The 20372-nt window shown below is 46.6% G+C and overlaps 2 protein-coding genes across 3 annotated transcripts in view; both read left to right on the forward strand.

Annotated features, from left to right (window-relative positions):
- Positions 1–20372, forward strand: part of BMP6 (bone morphogenetic protein 6) — a 140740-nt gene that overhangs the window by 18445 nt on the left and 101923 nt on the right. The window lies entirely within an intron of this gene.
- LOC122429666 (60S ribosomal protein L17-like) lies at positions 17999–18592 on the forward strand. Its single transcript, XM_043450203.1, has one exon. The coding sequence runs from the start codon at positions 18038–18040 to the stop codon at positions 18590–18592; it is 555 nt and encodes a 184-aa protein (XP_043306138.1). The 5' UTR covers positions 17999–18037.

Raw genomic sequence — 20372 nt, forward strand, 5'->3', positions numbered from 1 at the left:
AAAACTGGAAGCATTAGGCAGTACATGCAGAGTCTTTTTTTTTTTTTTTTTTTTAACTTTTTACTGTGTGTTGGCGCATTGCCTGTTAACAATGCTGCGATGGTTTCAGGTGAAGAGACTCAGCCACACGGATACACACACCCCTTCTCCCCCAGACCCCCACCCGTCCAGGCTGCCGCCCAGCCTTGAGCAGAGCTCCCGGTGCTACACAGGAGGCCCTTGTTGGTCATCCAGTTTAAATATAGCCCTGTGTACATATGGATTTCATAAGTTCTTCTGGAAAGCACCTAGGCATTATTGTGCCTTCTGGAACTTGGGATACTGTTTTTGAGAGAAGTTTATAAAGCGGAAGGCCTGCCCATGTAAGGTAGAATAAAGGAAGGTGTTCGGGGGGCCACACCAGTTGTAGGGCCCACAAATACCCTGTGAATAGCCTCAGGGCCTCCAGCCTGCTGCTGACTGGGTGGAGACGTTGGCTGTTGCTAAGCCTACCCGAGCCGAATGATCCAAGGTTCCCTGTCCATGTCTGAATGGCTGTCATGTACTGAGACACAGTCTAATTCTATAGGCCTGTAATTTTGGAATTCCGTGGTCCCATGATTTCTGTAGTCTGTAATTTTCTTGCATCCCAGCTCGGCCCTATGCTCTGGGACTGCAAGTCTGCTGCTGTGTTATAATGATGCCCTGTTCCTAGGATCAATAGAGGATGAACCTGTGAAAAAAAAAACTGGAAAAACTTTTTTCCAGGGGAGAAAACTGGAAATCCCTACATCATTCAGCCTATCAGGTAACCTAGTAAAACAGGGAAGATCTCCTGTTCTGCCATCTTGAGCACCTACATTAATGCCACAGGTTTTCTACCCTTCAGTAGCAGGGCTTAGAACTTTCCTGTAGATACGTGTTGCCAAAATTGTGTTTCATCTCCAAAAGGCACCACTGATGAACCTTTGCACCTCTGCCTGGAGGGCTAAGGATTGGCATTCTATGTAATTGATATGCTTTTCAGAATATGAGGTTTTGCCTAGCTCCAGTTGCCAGCATTAGGGAAATTCAGGATTTTTTTTTTTTTTAGACCAAGTTTTATCTTGTGAATGTTGAATTTTATGAAGGGTCATATTTCCATTTTTGTTGGTCACTAGGAAACTCAGAACTACTTCAATTTCTTATACGGCATTTATTTTTCTCTATCATTTTCTTGCCCTGTTCTTGTTCCTATTTCTGCATCTTTCTCATGTTTGTTTTATAAAATTGAATTTCTGTAAATTGTCTCAGATGTGCTTTCAGTATGATGTGGGGGAGAAATAAATTACTGCGCAAGATCTAGAGGAAGTTGTCAAAGCATCAGCAGGTGGACAGTAAAGAGGCCCACCTTTTACTCACTCTTTATAAAGACTCACATATACACATGTCCGCTCTCCCTCAAACCCCCTCTCATCTGGGCTCCACGTAGCATGAAGCAGAGTGCCCTGAGCTCCACAGTAGGTATAGCAGGGACCAGTCGTCTTGGGGTCCAGTTGCCCCACACATGCCTCTGACCAGGCCTGTGGGGCACGTCTCTAAAGAAACAGCCTATATACCCTGTTACGTCACCACGTGTATGGGCTGGAGTCTTTCGCCAAATGGTTAGCGTCATACACGGTCCGCAGTGCAGAGGGAACAAGGTGACATTGCTTGGTGGATGATCTCTGAAGGCAGGTTGAACTTGACATTAAACATGCTTTGTCTCTGGATCACGGGCATCAGAATAATTTCAAGAGCTTGTTTAGAATGTGCCATCCTGGACTTTCCTCCCAGGGGTTTTGAATCCGTGTGTCCGCTGTGGAATCAAGGAATCTGCATTTTCAGAAGCATTCTAGGAGTTGGATACAGGCTGGTTAGCACATCTGGTGGTAGGAAGTTGAGAGAGTTGAAGTGAAGTATCGAGGATTGCTTGTTAAACGTGTGAGGGTGAGGTGACAGCGTCTGAGAGATTGGGGCGGAGTGATGGGGCGTGCGTGTGGACTCAGAGGAGAGAACATGCAGTGACGTCGCTAACATATCACTAATCTGCAGGGTGCAATGTTTCCTCCCAGAAGTGCTCATCAACTGGGCATAAACACCACATTGAATCCTTCCCAGGTTGGGATTTTGCCAGGCAGGTTTAATTGAAAGACCATGAGATGGAAGAGTTGAAGCTATTGAAAAATAATTAGTGCGCTGGATGATAGTACGTGAAGCTGAGCGAGGATAAAAGTAAAATTCTACTTCAAAAAAACAAAACAAAACATGACATTCTAAATGGTTCTTAGTCAAGTGGTTCATGGGACCAGACTCTGAGAAGCACTGTGGCTGGAAGGGTGGGTGGGATTTAAAGAGCGAAGGGCTGGTGTTCCTAAAATGAGAGCACTCACAGCAGCAAAGGCATAAATTGTGCTAATGCGTAGGAACGGGTGACCGGGAGGCTGAAGGGGGTCCCCGTGTGTGTTGGGGGGATCCTGCTGTCATTGCCATTTGTAGATTCATCCACTTAAGTGTCAGAGGTGCCTATTATGTCCCAACTGCCTTGCCAGGCACCGCGGATGCTAAGATCTTACAATCACATCCTCCTGCAGCAGGTTGTTCAGAAGGAAGAGGTTGATGTTTCCACACCCAGGGCTTTGGGAGTGTAGCAGCTTCTGTGATGGAAATCTGTTTGAAAGTGGAAGTGTTCGTCGCTCAGTGACTCTTTGCAAGCCCACAGACGGTAGCCTGCCAGGCTCTACTGTGCGTGGCATTTCCCAGGCAAGCATACTGGAGTGGGTTGCCATGCCGTTCTATAGGGTATCTTCCCGACCCAGGGATCGAACCTGGTCTCCTGCGCTGCAGGCGAATTCCTAACCATCTGAGCCACCTGGGAAGCCCTGGAAATCTCTTTGCCGCTTATCAGGGGGTGATGAGAGCAACACGTGGAAGCAGAAGTTTCTGAATCCGGACGTTGAGCCGATCTTTTCCTCCTTTTCCATTTCTGAGCAGGCACAGTGGCCGTGACTTAGCCTGAGATGCCCCGGAGTGACTTTTGCAATAACTTTTATTGTCATTGGCTGGTTTGCTTGTGTGTTATCTGTCCTTCTGCTACTTAATTAAATGAACTCCATACATAGAGGGACCTCCACTAGGTATATCTTGAGATCTTTCCAGCTGGTTCTGGAATTTGAAGTTTAAAAAAAAAAAATCAAAGTCTCTTTGATTTTTTAAAATTCTCTATTCTTTAAAAAAAAAACCACAAAGTGAACATTCTTTATTTGAAAGAGAGACTTAATAAAGGTATGATTTTTAATAACTTGGCTACTCTTTCTTTTTATGTCTGGGTTCCGTGGGCATCCAACACTTTGAGGTTAAACATCAGGTAACCTCCTCACCTGCATGCCTGCCCCACTTGTGTGACGTCAGATCCACCTTGTGTCTCTTCTCGGGCTGTCTTAGCTGAGATGGGGGAGGGGTCCACTTACGGATGCGGCCTAAGCTACTCTTCATCGGGAGCCAGAACGGAAATTCTCAACCTCCTTGCTCTTGGCTGCAGCCCAGAGCTTCATATGCCGCTGGATTAGTCTGCGCTCAGCCACGTCACGCTCAGCATCTTTGATGTCGCTTGAAGGCGGACTTGACCAAGTGGTATTGCCTCCCGCTGATACCTAGGTGAAAGCCAACACCATAAAAATGAATGTTTCACTGGGAGCTCTCTGCTCTCACTACTACCTGCAGGCCTCGCCAACCACACTGCCAAATTGGTCAGAGAAAGAATTGGCTTGAGAGTTGCAAAGTGTGTTTGGCAGAGGAGCGAAACCTAGCTCCATCTACTAAAATGCACTAGACAGGTCAAATACTTTAATTGGAAACTTCAAAACACACACACACACACAAAACCGTCTTAATTTGCTATATTGTAAAAGCAATTTGGTGAAGAAATGAAGAGTAAAGATGGATCTTGGGCTTTTTAGGCTTGCTTTGTTCATGAGCCCACCCACCTGGATTTGTAGAAAACAATACTGACTGTTGTTGTTCTACAAGATCCAGGGGTACTGCAGATATTTCAGAGTCTGTAATTGGGTCGACACATACATTCTCTGCCCAAGAGTAAGACTGCAGAAAGATTTGGCAGTCTGGATTATACAGAGACATCATTAAATTACATTTACAGATCTCTGTGGAGCAATCATGGCATGTTAAGAGCTATAATGGCCACAGAATTAGACGTGGCTTCTGTCCAGCGGAGTCACTCCTGTGGGCCGATTACAGGCAAACTGGCCACCAAAAGATACCCAGGGCTCTCTTTTTCAAGACGCGTGTTTTCTTTAGATTCTCTTAGCTATAATGTAAGATGTTTTTCTTCGTGAGTCAAGTGAGACTGTATTCCAAGGAGTCTCGTGTGGACCTCTGTGCAGCTGATAACATGGAATGATGCCGCATCGGAGATGTGGTTTAAGGAACGCTTTGGATGGCGCCTCATCTCCTTCACCACTGTTCTAGGATGGTGGTCACCTAAGCACTGCTTGACTCCTTCATGTCCCAGGAAATTCACGACTTCACGAAGTTGCTTCATTGAAGGTTTTGGACTGTGATGGTCGATCGCTTTGTGCCCGTGCCTGTGTGTGATCCAAGTCGTGTCTGACTGTTTACCACCCCGTGGACTGTAGCCCGCCAGGCTCCTCGTCCATGGGATCCTCCAGGCAGTGGGTTGCCATGCCCTCCTCCAGAGGATCTTCCCAACCCAGGGATCGAACTCGCGTCTCTTATGTCTTCTGCGTTGGCAGGCAGATTTTTTACCACTAGCGCCACCTGGGTCATGCTCCGCATAATAACTTTCCACTTTCTTAAAACTTGGTCCTTGCTCATTCTTCTAGAACAGAGGTTGGGAACTTCTTCTTAAAGGGCCAGAGGGTAAATATTTTGGGCTTTGCAAGGGAGAGTCTTTGCCCTAACTACTCAACTCTGCAGCAGTGCAGAAGCAGTACTTAAAAAAAAAAGGGAGTCTCATTAGAGTATATTCTAATTAAATTTTATTTATAAAACTCAGTAGCTAGCTCATGAGCTATACTTTGCTGGCTTCTGTTCTTAAGCTACATAATCCAGGTCCTGAAGATGAAGTACTCAAACTTTTAATTCCAGGCTAGTTCCATGACATATATAGGGGCACTTACCCTCCACTGGTTCTGCTGGATGAATTAAAGTTTAGGGACTTGCCCAGCCATCCAGTGGATAAAAGACTCTGCCTCCAAAGCAGGGAGTGTGGGTTCAATCCCTAGTCTGGGAGTTAAGATCCTGTGTAGAGGGCCAAATAAATTGAACTCTTAAAAAAAAAAAAAGTAATTTGCTTTAAAAAAAAAAAATCTATCTATAGTCATTGAATCAATCTTGCAAAAGTCTTTAAGTTCTAATAGAAATGAATTTATAACTGGAATTAAAGTTTTCTTTTTTTTAAAGGGAGTAATTTTAATTCTATGTAATTTTTCATGCCAGGAAGCAGTGAATTCCAAAAAGAGCTTTTGCTGTTCCATCCTTGAGCTTTCTGGGATTGGCAATTTGCAGATAAGGAAGATGCAGGTGAACAGAAATCTTTGCCCCCAAAGTGCAGAATATTTATATGGCTCTGCATACAACCATCGTTTCAGCACTGCAGACTATCCTGTGGATGTTGTTTTAGCCGCTAAGTCATGTCCGACTCTTTTGCGGCCTCGTGGACTATAGTCCAGCAGGCTCCCCTGTCTCTGGATTTTCCAGGCAAGAATACTGGAGTGGGTTGCCATTTCCTCCGCAGGGGGTCTTCCCGACCCAGGGATCGAACCTGTGTCTCCTGCATTGACAGATGCTTCACCACTAGTGCCGCCAGGGAAGCCCTATCCTGTGGATGGATACGCAGAAGAACTCCATCAAGCCTGGCTCACGTGGCCTCCCCTTTCTCTTGCCCTTTGTATATTCCTCCTTCCTGATTGGCCTCTTCTGTGGGATCACAGCATGCCCGAGTCTCATCTGCTGAGCATCATAAACACCTACACCTTGTTCAGTGGATCAATGAAAAAGGTCAGCTAGGAGTCAGGCTCTGTCATGCTGCCAAGGCAGGTAATATTAAACACAGAACCAGCCTTATTTTTAAGATTTCTCATTATATGTGGTAATAACACTGCTGTTTAAAAAAAAAATACTGGTCTGAGTCCAAAGTCATTTTAGGCATTCAGAAAGGCTTCAGCACTTTAATGTTTATTAAAGCCAGTCCTGATCTCAATCAAGCACCTGCTACTTAATTGATCAAATGGTCCCTGGCCAGCCCTGTCTTTTCTCTACTAAGTAACTCTGTCCCCATCACCCGTTGACCTTTTCTTGACTTTTTGTCCAGAAAGGGAACAGAACAGAGGATGTGAAAAACAGATTGGGAGGGAGCAATTGTTCCTGGTTAAAATGAGTCTGTCTGGAGGAGAGGGTTCTTGCTCCCTGTCACTGAAAGCATGGTCTGCCTCTGCTAGGGAGCGTGTTAGAAATGCATCATCTCGGGGCTTCGCTGCTGGCTCAGTGGTGAAGAATCCGCCTGCCAGTGCAGGAGACACGGGTTCGATCCCTGATCTGGAGCGACTCAGCCGTGTACCACGACTGTTGAGCCTGTGCTCTGGAGCCCGGGAGCCTCAACTCGAGAGTAGTCCCCGTCACCACAGCTAGAGAAGAGCCTACACAGCAATGAACACCCCAGCTCGGCCAAAAAATTAGTGAAATTCTATAAAAAAGAACTGCGTCATGTTAGGCCTAATCCCATATCTTCTGATTCAGAATCTCATTTTTATAAGACACCCAGGTGGTTCATCAGCAAATTAAAGTTTGAGAGGCAGTGAACTAATTCACAGCCTTCTTCACAGAGCTAACAGGCAGGGGTGTCTTTGTTCCAGAAATGTCCATCTGTAAGAGGAGCTTGAGTTGTTTTCTTGGGAGATAAGCGGGGGAGAGAAGTCAGGCGTCCCATGGCGTTGTGACTACAAAGTCAAATCTACAGTCAAATCATTCTGAGTTCCCAAATGATAAGTCTTCTCATCACTCTGATGTATGCACCTTTCTCCTTTTTTAAAATAACTGTTAAATGGTGTAGATTTCTCTCTCAACACCAGCTTTTCCTCTTGTGTGTTCATTTGCATTCAGTTCAAAATATTTTAAAAATTTCCCTTGTGATTTCTTCTCTGATCTGTTGATTATTTAGAAGTATATTGTTTAATTTTGAAATGTTTGAGGATTTACCAATTCTAGTTTAATTCCACTGCACTCTGAACACTGGATGCCTGTGGTCCTTCTGAATTTGAGTCTTGTTTTGGAGCCCCGAGCTATCAGCCCTGATAGCTGAGTTGGTAAAGAATCGGCCTGCAATGCAGGAGACTCCTGTTTGATTCCTGGTTCAGGAAGATACACTGGAGAAGGGATAGGCTACCCGCTCCAGTATTCTGGCCTGGAGAATTCGGTGGACTGTATAGTCCATGGGGTCACAAAGAGTCAGACACGACTGAGCGACTTTCACTTGGGAGCCATACCTTGAATGTTTCTTGTGCAATTAAAAACGTATATTCTGATGTTGAGTGAAGTGTTCAGTAAATAGCAATTAGGATAAGCTGGTTGATAGTGTTGTCCAAATCTTCTGCATCTTTTTAAAAAATACTGTTATTTGGCCATTCTGGGTCTTTGCTGCTGTGGGCTTTTCTCTAGTTGCGATGCACAGACTCCTTGTGATGGCTTCCCTTGTTGCGGAGCACAGGCTTTAGGGTGCTTGGGTTCAGTAGTTGCAGCAGTGGGCTCAGTAGTTGTGGCACACAGGCTCAGTTGCTCTGCAGCATGTGAGATCTTCCCGGACCACGAATGGAATCCGTGTCTCCTGCACTGGCAAGTGGATTCTTTACCACCGAGACACCAGGAAAGTCTGAGTCTTCTGTCTCCTTGCTGCCTTTCCATTTACTTCCATCAATGGCTGAAGGTTGAATTCTCCAACCATCATTAAGGATTCGCGCATTTCTCCTTCAGTCCTCCCGTTCTTCTTTCAAGGTTTTGAAGCTTTGTTTTTAGGGGAATGCACATTTAGGATTGCTATGTGTCTTAATGAACTGGGCTCTATAGCGTTAGGGCTTCCCTGGTGGCTCAGATGGTGAAGAATATGCCTGCCATGCAGGAGATCTGGATTCGATCCCTGAGTTGGGAAGATCCCCTAGCAGAGGAATTGGCAACCCACTCCAGTATTCTTTCCTGGAGAATCCCGTGGACAGAGGAGCCTGGTGGGCTGCAGTCCACGGGGTCCCAAAGAGTGGGACACGACTGAGTGACTGGCATCTCATCTATAGCATTATGCAATGTTCCTTTTTGTCCCTGGTAATATTCCTTGTTTTGAAGTCACCTTGCATCTGAAATTATTATGGCCACCCCAGCTTTGTCGGGTTAGGGTTTTACAGGGTGTAATTCTCCAACCTTTTGCTTTTCATGTATCTGTATGTAGTGTGTCTTCTTTTATATGGCTGCTTTTTAAGATTTTTAACTGTATCACTGTTTTTCATCAGTTTTGTTTTATCACGTGCCTTGGTCTTATTTTATGATTCTTCTGGTTGGAGTTTCTTGGATCTGTGAGTTGGCAGTGTTTGTCTTCAAATTTGGCCATTACTTACTTCTTGAAATCACTTTGCATTTTCATTACTTCTTTAAATCCCTTTTCTTCCCCTCCTTCTGGGACTAAAGTTCCCAAAATGCTAGACAACTTTATATTACCCCACGGTTCACCAAATCCTGTGTGTTTATTTTCAGGTTTTTTTTTTTTTTTTTTGCCTCTGTGCTGTCTCATTTGACATAGTTTCTATTGTTATGACTCAGCTTCACTAATATTTTCTTCTTTGTTATCTAAAATGCTATTAGTCTCATCCAGTGATTTTTTTTTAAAACTTCTGGAAGTTTCATGTATTTGATAGCTTCATTTATTTCCTCTGCATACTATTTTCCTTTACATTCTTGAGCATATTTTTAAGATTTATAATCACTAGTCAAGGTCCTTACCTGCTCTTATCTCTTACTGGAGTCTGTCTGTCTTGACTTTGACTTTTGGTTATACGATACAGTTTCCTGTTTCCTTGCATGCCCGTTCATTTTTGCGTTGGTGTTGTGTGCTGCTGGGTTTTGTTATATTCCTTTATGGAAAGTTAAATTCTGTTTTGGTGTGCAGTTAAGTAACTTGCAGATCTATTTGAGAATCTATTTGAAGTTTGCTTTTTGTTAGAGTGGACACAGATGATCAGCCTTTATTTAGGAATACTTTATCTCTCTAATAAAGCACATTCTTTTTGAAGATTGTACCCAAGGCTCAACATATTATGATGTCTCTGCACTCTGGTTCTTGGCGACACAAACTCTTCCCAGTCTTGCACAACCTCTGGGTTTTGTTTTGTTTGGTTTGGTTATAGCTCTTTCCGTGACTTGGAGGTTTTACTGATTCATGAGAAGTTCAGAATTCAGCTACAGGCTAGAGAAGATCCCTGTGCATGTCTTTGGAGCTTGCTCCCTCTTTTCTGGTACCCAGCCCTGCAATTTAGCTATGCTGGTCTCCCCAAACGCCAGTCTAAGTCTCCTGAACTCAGTGAGATTATTAGGCTCTATATGGCCCCCGAGAACTGAAATTCTCTCTAGGCAGTGATCTAGGGCGATCGTCAGGCTCACATTATTTATTTCATAATTTTTATTCCTTAGTTTTCTAATTGTTTTATGGTAAGAGGGCAATTCCACAGCATTTAGTCTTCATGGACAGAAGGGAAATTCCTACTGCATGGAATAAAGTAGTCAAAAGATTGTGCTAGTTATACTATCTCATTTGCAAAATTCATAATATGGTGTATTAACTTCCTGGGGGTTTCATGACAAAGTACCATAAACTGGGTGGGTTTTAGCAGAAGTTGATTCTCTCATAGTTCTGGAGGCTGAAAGCCTGAAGTCAAGGTGTTGCAGAGCTGTGCTCTCTGAAGCCACCAAGACAGAGTCTGTTCCGTGCCTTTCTCTTCCCTCCTGGTGTTCCTGGCTCTCCGTGTTATTCCTTGACTCATAGAAGCATCTCTCCAATCGCTGCCTGTGTCTTCATGTGGCATCCTTTCTCTCTCTGCTGTTTTGGTGTCTTTTCACCTCTTCTTATAAGGATGTTAGTCACATTGGATTAATGGCCCACCCTACTCCAGTTATGACCTCATCTTAGTTTTATCTGCAAGGACCCTACTTCTAAACAAGGTCACATTCTGAGGTTCTGGGAGGGATGTGAGTTTTGCAGGGGATACGGTTCAGCCCGGTACATACAGGTCCCCAAAGTTCCTTTGATCCCTTGAAGCTACGCTTTGTCTCTAGTTTGCTCATTCTCCCTCAGGGACAAAGGAATTCACCTCAACTGTTCCTCTTGACAAGGAACTTCTTTCTGCTGCAACAAGACTAGTTTCAGAGATGCTGCTAGCTCCCTTTTCAGACCCCATCCTACCATCGGTCTATAGGAGTTCTTTTATGGTTACGTCCAGAGCTTCATCTTCAAAGGTATTCCTGCACTCTTCCTTTGAAGGCTCACTGCTCTGCAGGGCAGTGGGAAATCCCATCCCGTGGTCTTCATTCTCTTGACAGCCCTCAGTCATGACTGTTGATCACCACTCCCTAGCCTGAGAAAATGACCACTCTTCGGAAGTTCACATGTTTGAGAATCCTGCCTCAAATTATCTTCACCATTTCTCTAGAAGAGGCTTCTTCTTCTAGATCAAAGCTCTGCAGAGGAGTAACAGAATCATGGCAAATTAGTCTTTCTGGTTAGAGAAGAATGCTCATACATGGGTGTGTGTGTGCACTCAGTCGTGTCTGACTCTTTGCAGCCCCATGGACTGTAGCCCATCAGGCTCCTCTGTCCATGGGATTCTCCAGGCAAGAATACTGGAGTGGGTTGCCATTTCCTTCTCCAGGGGATCTTCCTGTCCTAGGGGTCGAACCCGGGTCTCTTGCGTCTCCTGCATTGGCAGGTAGATTCTTTATCCGCCACCTGGGAAGCCACACACGCATGGGGATACTGCTAATGAAATAGATAATGTTTTTCCCAAGCATTCCACGCACTACCTTCCAGAGTAATAGCTTCTTTATGGAAAGATGATCTGTGCAGATCCCAGCACCTCTGAGTTCATGTCGAGGATGTGAGTACACGCTGAGTAGCCCATACCCTTAGATAAGTGATATCCATCCTCTGCCCAGGCAGGAAGCTGAATAAAGGGACAAAGATTCTCACTCAAGGCTTGGAATGACTGGCAGAATCAGGAATCTATTTAGAGAATTCTGGCTGAACACTCACCCCTGGGCATTTTTGAAGGACCAAGAAATTCATCAGGGCTTCTGTCAGGTCCTTGTAGGATTCCCCAGGTTTGTGTTAGGGAAAATGGCCATGCCGATGGCTCTGGTTTGCCACCAAGCCTGTTTAAAACAGGACCGACAAACCCGCTGTCTTCCTTACAGTGCTCTGTGGTCTTCACACGTTACTTCTGACTTCTTTTGAATAGCTGTGGTGATAGTGGCTGGAAGGTGAGGCTTGGGATGCCTAGAGGGACTGGTCATAGGAGGCCTGTTGCCACGCCTGACACATGGGGGACGGGGAGCCTCCGGGTCAGGCTGTGCTTAGCAGTTTGGGTGTTCCATGTCTTTGTCGACCCAGCCACAAGCCCCCTCACCCTCTCCACCCGCCCCCCACGGGCTGGCATGGACCACGGGGGGTGGAGCGCAGCGTGGTCCCTTCTCTGCGGGCTCACCTTGTCCACAGGCGCATGTCCAGTTTGAGGAGAGGCCACGGGCCGTGGTGGAGCAGAGGCGTCTCGTGTCAGACCTGCCCGTGTGGTCTGTTTCCTCATCGGTGTTTCCGGCCAGACCGAGAGCTCCTGAGAGCAGGGCTTGTCTTATTCCTGTGTGTTGTTGAGCACAGAGCCTGGCACATCAGCTGTGGAATTACCTTCTAAACGGTAACTTGGTACAAGGACGGCTCTCCTTGTTCAGAGTGTCGTTCTCACTGTCCATCTGGGGATCGATCATTCATTCAGGAGATGCTGTCAGATGTTAAGTCCCTCCCGACCACGTAAATATCCTCAACACTAGTAATATCTCCCATCTTACCAGAAACCTGTGCTCCTAGGAAGATCATACAGCATTCCTGAACAATTCCATCAGACGTAAATTTTGCCAGATGGTTCTTTGGGCAGCTCAAGGTGACCTGTCAGAGCACGGGTGGAAAAAAATGCCAGTTGTGTGCTATAGGCAGTTGGCATTCCGTGTTTTCCAGGGTCCTCCTTCACACTACACGTGCTGATGTCCAGGACACTGTGTTTCTATCTTGGCTTGCCACTAACTGGCTGGTAACCTTGCAGCCACTCGACCTTTCTAGATCCCAGGTGCCTCCTCGGTCAAACCCATGCTCTTTTAAGGCTCTTGGCTCCAACTTGGTTTGCATTTTAACTAAGGGACACATGTTATGGAATTAAGTATCTCAGATTTTTTTCTTGAGCTTTTAATGTTGTATTGGGGGTATAGCCAATTCACAATGTTGTGATGGTTTTGGGTGAACAGTGAAGGGACTCAGTCATACATATACGTGTATCCATTCTCCCCCACGCGCCCCCTCATCCCGGCCGCCACGTAGCACTGAGCAGTGTTCCATGTGCGTGCAGCGGTCCTTGTTGGTTATCCACTTTAAATATAGCCGTGTGTGCAGGTCCGTCCCAAATTCCCTAACTGAAGGACCGCAGATTTTAAAAGCTCACGTGGAGTGAAAGAACAAAGAAGTAAAATTTCAACACCTGCTGATTCCATTCTTATTTTAAGAAACCAGACTTCCACTTTTTTTTTTTTTTTTTTGAGCTGGTGTGATGAATAGCAGTAAAGTTGAAACAGAAAATGCACAGCGATGATCTCTTTGGCCGTTTTCTTGAGTCTGCGTGTGGATGAAAGGGAAGGAATCAGTGGAGGAAGGGACGAAAGCCTCCCACCTGGTCTGACTGTTGGGCGACCCTGGGCAAGTCTCGTAACTCTCTTGGACTGTAGCATTTTAACATGTGAACAACAGAGGCCTGGGGAATAAAACATAAAAATCAAAGTGAAAGTCCTGAATGGATCAAAACGTTCTGTACGAAATAAATGTTGTGTTATGAGACCTCCCAAGTGAGTTTTCTTTGCCTAGTGCTGTAATCAGTGGGTGGAAAGCCTCCAGCTAATCTTGTAAAATAATGTCAGCCCATACATGTGTTTTCTACCCCCCGATCAACGATGCATGGTCTTGGCACCCTTGGTGTGGTCGGCTTGGCTTGCCCCCCTTGTGTTGAGTGGTCAAGTTTCACTGTGAAATGATATCCTCCTCAAGGTGCAGACTTTCTCCTCTTGTTTTCTGCTTTTCTCAGTAACATTTCTCCAGGACCATCTTTGGACTACTTACATGCACAGCTGTTCGATGAGACTACGTTGGAGCTTATGAGTCAGATCGCTGTTCCCAAAATGTTTGTGAAATCACTTCTGAAGTCATAGATTTGCATCACGAGCAACCTGTTTGACAGTCCAAGCATTATGCCCTTCAGCACTTGGCTGGTCATTATTGCGACTTTTCCAGCAGAGCGTTCCAACATCATATAATTGGGCGGGAGACAGAAGGAGCATGGTGTATTATTTTAACACAGGCTTCCAAGTGCATTTCTCTTTTGGGGAGGTGGCGGGGGACATAGGATATTCTGGAATGGACTCAGTGTGATCAGGTAATAGCACGGAAAATCCCAGTCCTGCCGAGGGGCAAGCCCAGCAGGCACAGTCTGTGTTTAGTGGAGGCGACAGGAGTGGATGGATTGGGATGGTGCCCAAGACCTAGATGCAGCTGCTGAAGCAGGCTTTGTCTCTCAGCCCTGACCACTTCGCTCTCCTTTACGTGCTCTTAGCCAGCCTTTTAGGCGCATCTCAGACTGTAGCTCCTTCCCTAAGCCTTGACTGGCTTCTTTGGGGAAAGATGCCAACTTCCTTTCCTTGGCATCTTCATAGCATTTGGTTGGCACTTTCTGATGACTGGGTTGTCATTTATTCACTTTTCCCTGCCCCTGCTGGTCTGCCCGTCACCTCCTTGAGGATACGGGCAGAGTCTTACCTTGCGTTTGATGTCAGGAAGAGGTGGTGTCTTCATTAAGATGGAGGGAGCCACCTGTTTGAGGGACCATGTGTTACTTTTTTTTTAATTAAAAAAGTTAGCACTTTTAAATTTAGTTTTAGTGGCACTGGATCCCCAGTTGTGGTGAGGGGGCTTCTCTTGTTGCAGAACATAGGCTGTAGGTGAATGGGCTTAGCTAATCCGAAGCTTGTGGGATCTTCCCACACCAGGGATTGAACCCGTGTGCCCTGTATTGGCAGGTGGAGTCTTCATCCCTGGACCACCAGGGAAGTCCTGTGTGTTACTTCTCAAAGAACATGTCCAGGCTGTGCCAGTGACCCCCGGGGTTCCCACCAGATTCAGACCTGAAGGTTTGCTTTAAAAATGAGGTATCTTTCACTGTGTTACTGGGCACCTTCTATTGCTAAGAGTTGACTTGGATTCAAACCCTTGGGCAGTAGTCGATTTCCTGGAGTTTACAGCCTTTCAGGGGAGAGAAGATAGATATAAAACAAAGAGATATGCCATAAATGGGCTTCCCTGGTGGTTCAGACGGTAAAGACTCCTCCTGTAATGCAAGAGACCTGGGTTTGATCCCTGGATTGGGAAGGCTGCCTGGAGAAAGGAATGGCAACCTATCCCAGTGTTCTCACCGGAGAATCCCATGGACAGAGGAGCCTGGAGGGCTATAGTCCACGGGGTTGCAAAGAGTCGGACACGACTGAGTGACTCACACTCTCACTTTGGTGACGTATTCTACGAGCTGGCTGAGTGAAATGGTCGATGCATACCACCAGATATGCCGATTTAATCCATGGCATACACAATGGTCTTTCTGGCTCTACAGGTTATAGTGTTTATAGCAATATTTATATTCTGATCTATGATAAAGACACAACTCTGCGTGTGTGCGTGTCTGTCCACACGTTAAGTGTTCTTCCAGCGACCCCAGCATCCTATTGGAGCACTGGTTGTGCGTGAATCCTCGCATTGTCCCCCGGGGCGAGCGGCAGCAAGATGACGGAGAAACCTCCACACTTGGCTTGGTGTTGAAGCTGCAGGATGACACCGGAGTGCAGCCAGCTGACTGCTTTGCCCTCGCGGTGGCCTGGGGGCCATGGGGGGCGGCGTTTTTGAACAGTTGGGACCCAGCCCCCAAAACGTGACTGTGTAGGTGTCCCTGCTTCCCACCTGCCCTCTGGACTCCTCGCCTGTTTGCAGCCCCTGCCTTCTGGTTTGCAGATACTCCTGTGGATTCCATAATTCTTGGGTAACTAGGTGAGCCTTTAGAAACGCCTGTTTCAAACAACAGAGCATACACCCCAGGAGCGAATTTAGAAACAGCTCACCCATGTGTTCAGGCTCCACTCTCTGCAGCTAACCCTGCGGGAGGAATCATTCAAAAGACATTGTGGAGAAATGAAAATACAAGACACCCCTTTACTTTGAAACAAGAGGATCAGAAGGATTCATTAAAAAAAAAAGAATGATAAAGTTTGGTATTTTTATGGAGAATAATGATCCTCTTACAGCTGATTTTATTTTAAAGTTGGGAGGGGTACTCTTAAGGGCAATTTAAACAAAAAAACAAACTACCAGAAGCAAAGTCTTTTTCTGAACGGAAAAAGTTTCAAGAAAGCATCTGCCTTTTCTTTCATGTCAGAGACGTTTATTCACATCTTTTTAAAACAGCTTCGAAAGCATGCTGGTGAGTTTCATACAAAGATCTCCTTGCTGTGGGCAGCAGCTGGCCAGATGTGGAGTGTGGGTTGTGGCCTCTTGGCTCCATCATGCCTGAGTAGGACCGTGAGGGACTCACAGAGCCATCCCTCCCCTTGTGTCTGAAAAGTCAGGACGGTCCCTCCGCTGTTAGGAAATGGCAGGTTCATATGGATGCCCAGCTGTGGCCCGTTGACCCCACTTAAAGGGAAAATCGATGTCTGACTATACAGCAAATGACTCAAGGTTCTTCATGGCCACATCCGCTCTGCCCACCCTCTTGGCTTCCGCCGATAGCAGATTCTAACTGGGAGACAAGGTCTGATATATCGTGTTGTTTGGAGGGGGAGACGCCGACGGGAAAACTCCGCAGGATCAAGCATGTGTGTCCTGTGTTCCTTTCTTGTCCCGTAAACAAACACAGCTGCTGAGAGAAAGATCAGTTCTCAGAAACGGTATAAAAACAGCAGTGCCCTGCCAGGGGGACCCCAGTGGGGGGAAGGGGGGTACGTGTCTGGGTACCTGCTGGGCACTCTGGGAGAAGTGGGGTAGATAGAGAATCAAGCCTGGGTTTTCAGCTCAGGCTGAGGAGTGTTTAGAATGATGAGTGTGGGAAGGCCTTGGGGGGAAAGGAGTGAAATTTCGTCTGCTTTCCTCAGATGAACCCTCTGAATATAAAAGCGGTCAAAGTGTTGGTCACTTTACTGTCTGAACCGCCTGGGAAGCCATGCAGGCAGGGGACTGTCCTCTGGAGGGGATGGGAGGGGGACATTTATCTTTCTCTGCTTATTTTAAAATTATCTGCAGCTTTGAGAAAAAGAGACCTTAGGAATTCATGGGCCCAGCAGCCTGTATTTATAGCTGTTCCCACTAAGATGAGGGGCTTCCTGGGTAGCTTAAAAGGTAAAGAATCTGCCTGCAATGTGGGAGACCTGGGTTTGATCCCTGGGTCAGGAAGATCCCCTGGAGAAGGAAATGGCGACCCACTCCAGTATTCTTGCCTGGAGAATCCCCAGGGACAGAGGAGCCTGGCGGCCTACAGTCCACCGGGTTGCAAAGAGTCTGACATGACTGAGCTACCAATACACACAGACTCAGGTGAAGTCTCAGGCCACACCCCTGTCTTTTCCCCCGTGACTGCACAGACGTAGGCCTGCTGTCTGGAATGCTCACAGAGCGCGTGTGAAGGTGCCTGCTGGTGGTCGGTTGCGGTGACGCTCCGTGGGGCTCAGGTTTCTGCGGTCCAGTCGCCACCACATTCTTGTTGCTGGACCCGCAGGGTCCGCGGCAGGAAGGAGGCCCGGGGGAGACCAGGAGAGAGAAGCCAGGAAGGGCTTTATTCTGTGCCTGGAGGCCTTGTCACCTTGGCTGTTAACGGCTTGAGGGTCTATACCTGCCTTCACTGATCAGACTTGTATTAAACGCTTACTGTTTGCCGGGAATTCGTCTGACTTCAGGTCCTCTCTCCATGTTGGGAGACTCGCCACACATTTGAATTTTTTCTCCTGTCTCTACCTGCAATATCACTCTCAGGGTGTCACTGTCTCCTTGGCCCTTGGCCCCTTTAAAGAAGGGTCATAGATTGAGCTTTTTAAAATGTTTGTTGAATAACTCATGTTCCCTCCAGAGTGCAAATCCAGTCGTTCCTTAGCTGTCTCTTGGAGTTGGTAAGGCTGGTCACCTGGTGTTCCGTCGATGGTTTTGCAGAGACCGACATGGGGCAGACCCTGCAGTGGTCAGCTGGACACTCCGAAGGGGCATGCTGCCTGTTCCAAGGGTTGGGGGGCGACTCTGTCCCCTGGGGCTCCATCTGCTCGATGAAGGTTTGGTCAGACACATGCAGCATCCTGTTTCACTCTCACTGGAATGCATCACATTCCCTTTAGTTATAAAACTGTGTTCTAACTAACGGTGACTTAAAATGCTCCAGAAATGGACTGGTCTTGAGAGTTTAAAGCCTCGAATTTCTGGAGAATTGGTTTTCTGAATCTCTCTCCTAATTGGTTAAGTTGGTTGGTTGGCACGAGGATTCCTGGGGTTGTAGGTTTATTTCTCAAAGAGTTTAGGCTACTTTCCCAGAGAGAGGGAAGCCCCATTTCTTCTCAACATATTATTTTACCTGCTTCTCAGAATTTTAAGAAGGATGAGGCTTTTCCGGTAAGCGGCCTGAGCTGACCCTTAAAAATGGTGCGCTATTCACTCGACCCAGAAAACCCCACAAAATCATGCAAATCAAGAGGTTCAAATCTTCGTGTTCACTTTAAGAACACTCGTGAGACTGCCCAGGCCATAAAGGGTATGCATATCCGAAAAGCCACCAAGTATCTGAAGGATGTCACTTTAAAGAAGCAATGTGTGCCATTCCGTCGTTACAGTGGTGGAGTTGGTAGGTGTGCACAGGCCAAACAGTGGGGCTGGACACAGGGTCGGTGGCCCAAAAAGAGTGCTGAATTTTTACTACACATGCTCAAAAATGCAGAGAGTAATGCTGAACTTAAGGGCTTAGATGTAGATTCTCTGGTCATTGAGCACATCCAAGTGAACAAAGCCCCCAAGATGAGGCGCAGGACTTACAGAGCTCACGGTCGGATCAACCCCTACATGAGCTCTCCCTGCCACATTGAGATGATCCTTACTGAAAAAGAACAGATTGTTCCTAAACCAGAAGAGGAGGTTGCACAGAAGAAAAAGATATCCCAGAAGAAACTGAAGAAACAAAAACTTATGGCCCGGGAATAAATGCCGCAGAAAATAAATGCAAATAAAAGTAAAAAAAAAAAAAAAAAAAAAGGATGAGGGCAGTTACATCCGCTTTCACCATTGTAGGGTAAGAGAAGATTCCTTCTTCCCCGCCCTCCCAAGAAGCAGACTGCTGGGGGGTCAGTCCTTGCTTGGTTCAGGTGGTCTGGCTCTGTTCCATGTTCCGCCTGACGTCAGCAAGAGTAGGTAAGCACATCAGAAGCGCACAGCAACCAAAGCTCAGTCCTCGCCTTGTCAGCGTCAGCACTGTCCAGTGCGAGAGGCCAGGTGAGTGTCTCGTGTGAACTCGCCGCCCTGACCCACTTCAGCAGACACTGGCGGAGGGCAGGTGCTTCCTGTTGCGGCCACAGCAAATCACCCCAAGGCTGTGGTTCAGTCACTAAGTTGTGTCCGACTCTTTGTGACCCCACGGACTGCAGCACACCAGGCTTCCCGGTCCTTCACCGTCTCCCAGAGTTTCCTCAAACCCATGTTCATTGAGTCGGCGATGCCATCCAACCATCTCATCCTCTGTCGTCCCCTTCTTCTCCCGGCCTCAATCTTTCCTGGCAGCAGGGTCTTTTCCAATGAATCAGCTCTTCGCATCAGGTGGCCAGAGTATTGCAGCTTCAGCTTCAGCATCAGTCCTTCCAATGAATATTCCGGGTTGATTTCATTTAGGATTGACTGGTCTCATCTCCTTGAGGTCCAACGGACTCTCAAGAGTCTTCTCCAACACCACAATTCGAAAGCATCAATTCTTTGGTGCTCAGCCTTCTTTATGGTCCAACTCTCACACCCGTACATGTCAGCAAAGGGATGTCTCTGATTTTTAATACACTGCCTAGGTGTGTCATAGCTCCCCCCCCCACCCCCGCCCCAGGAAGCAAGTGTTTTTTAATTTCATGGCTGCAGTCACCATCCACAGTGATGTTGGAGTCCAGGAAAATAAAATCTGCCACTGTTTCCACTTTTCCCACTTCTGTTTTCCATGAAGTGACGGGACTGGATGCCATGACCTTAGTGTTTTGAATGTTTCCAGCTTTTTCACTCTCCTCTTTCACCCTCATTAAGAGGCTCTTTAGCTCCTCTTCTCTTTCTGCCATCAGTGACTTCAAGCAGCCTGAGTTCTGCTATGTTTGTGTAGACCACAGAGGTCTGATGTTAGTCTTACTGGGTTAACTCTAGGTGTTCACCAGGCTGTGTTTCTTCAGGAGGCTCTAAGGGAAACATTGCCTCGCCTTTTCCAACTTACAGAGGCCACCTGCCTTCCTTGGCCTGTGGCCTCTTCCTCCATTCTTGAGTCTCTCTTTCTCTCACCCTCTTCATCACCTCTCCTGTCTCCCACAGTGTAACCTGACCTGGTTGCATTGGGCCCAGCTGATAACCTGGGATTATCTCCACATCTCAAAATCTGTGACTTAACTGCACCTGCAAAATCCCTTTGGCCATAGAAGGTAACATCTTCCCTGGTTCTGGGGATTAGAACGTAGCCTTCTGTGGGGCTTACTACCCTGTTTTGCTACAGTAAGTTGGATGCGTTGTGATGGCTGATCATGTGTAAGTGGGAGATTCTTTCTGCATTTAGTATGTGCTCCCAGGTGGTCTTTGAGATTTTGTAGAGTTTTGAGGATTGTATCTTTAAAAAATTTTTATTTTTAATTGGAGAAGAATTGCTTTACACTATTGAGATGGTTTCGGCCATACATCACCATGAATCAGTCACAGGCGTACATGTGTCCTCTCCCTCTGGAGCCTCCCTCCCACCTCCCACCCCATC

Source organism: Cervus canadensis, chromosome 28 (genome assembly GCF_019320065.1).
Source record: "Cervus canadensis isolate Bull #8, Minnesota chromosome 28, ASM1932006v1, whole genome shotgun sequence".
Classification (NCBI taxonomy): Eukaryota; Metazoa; Chordata; class Mammalia; order Artiodactyla; family Cervidae; genus Cervus; species Cervus canadensis.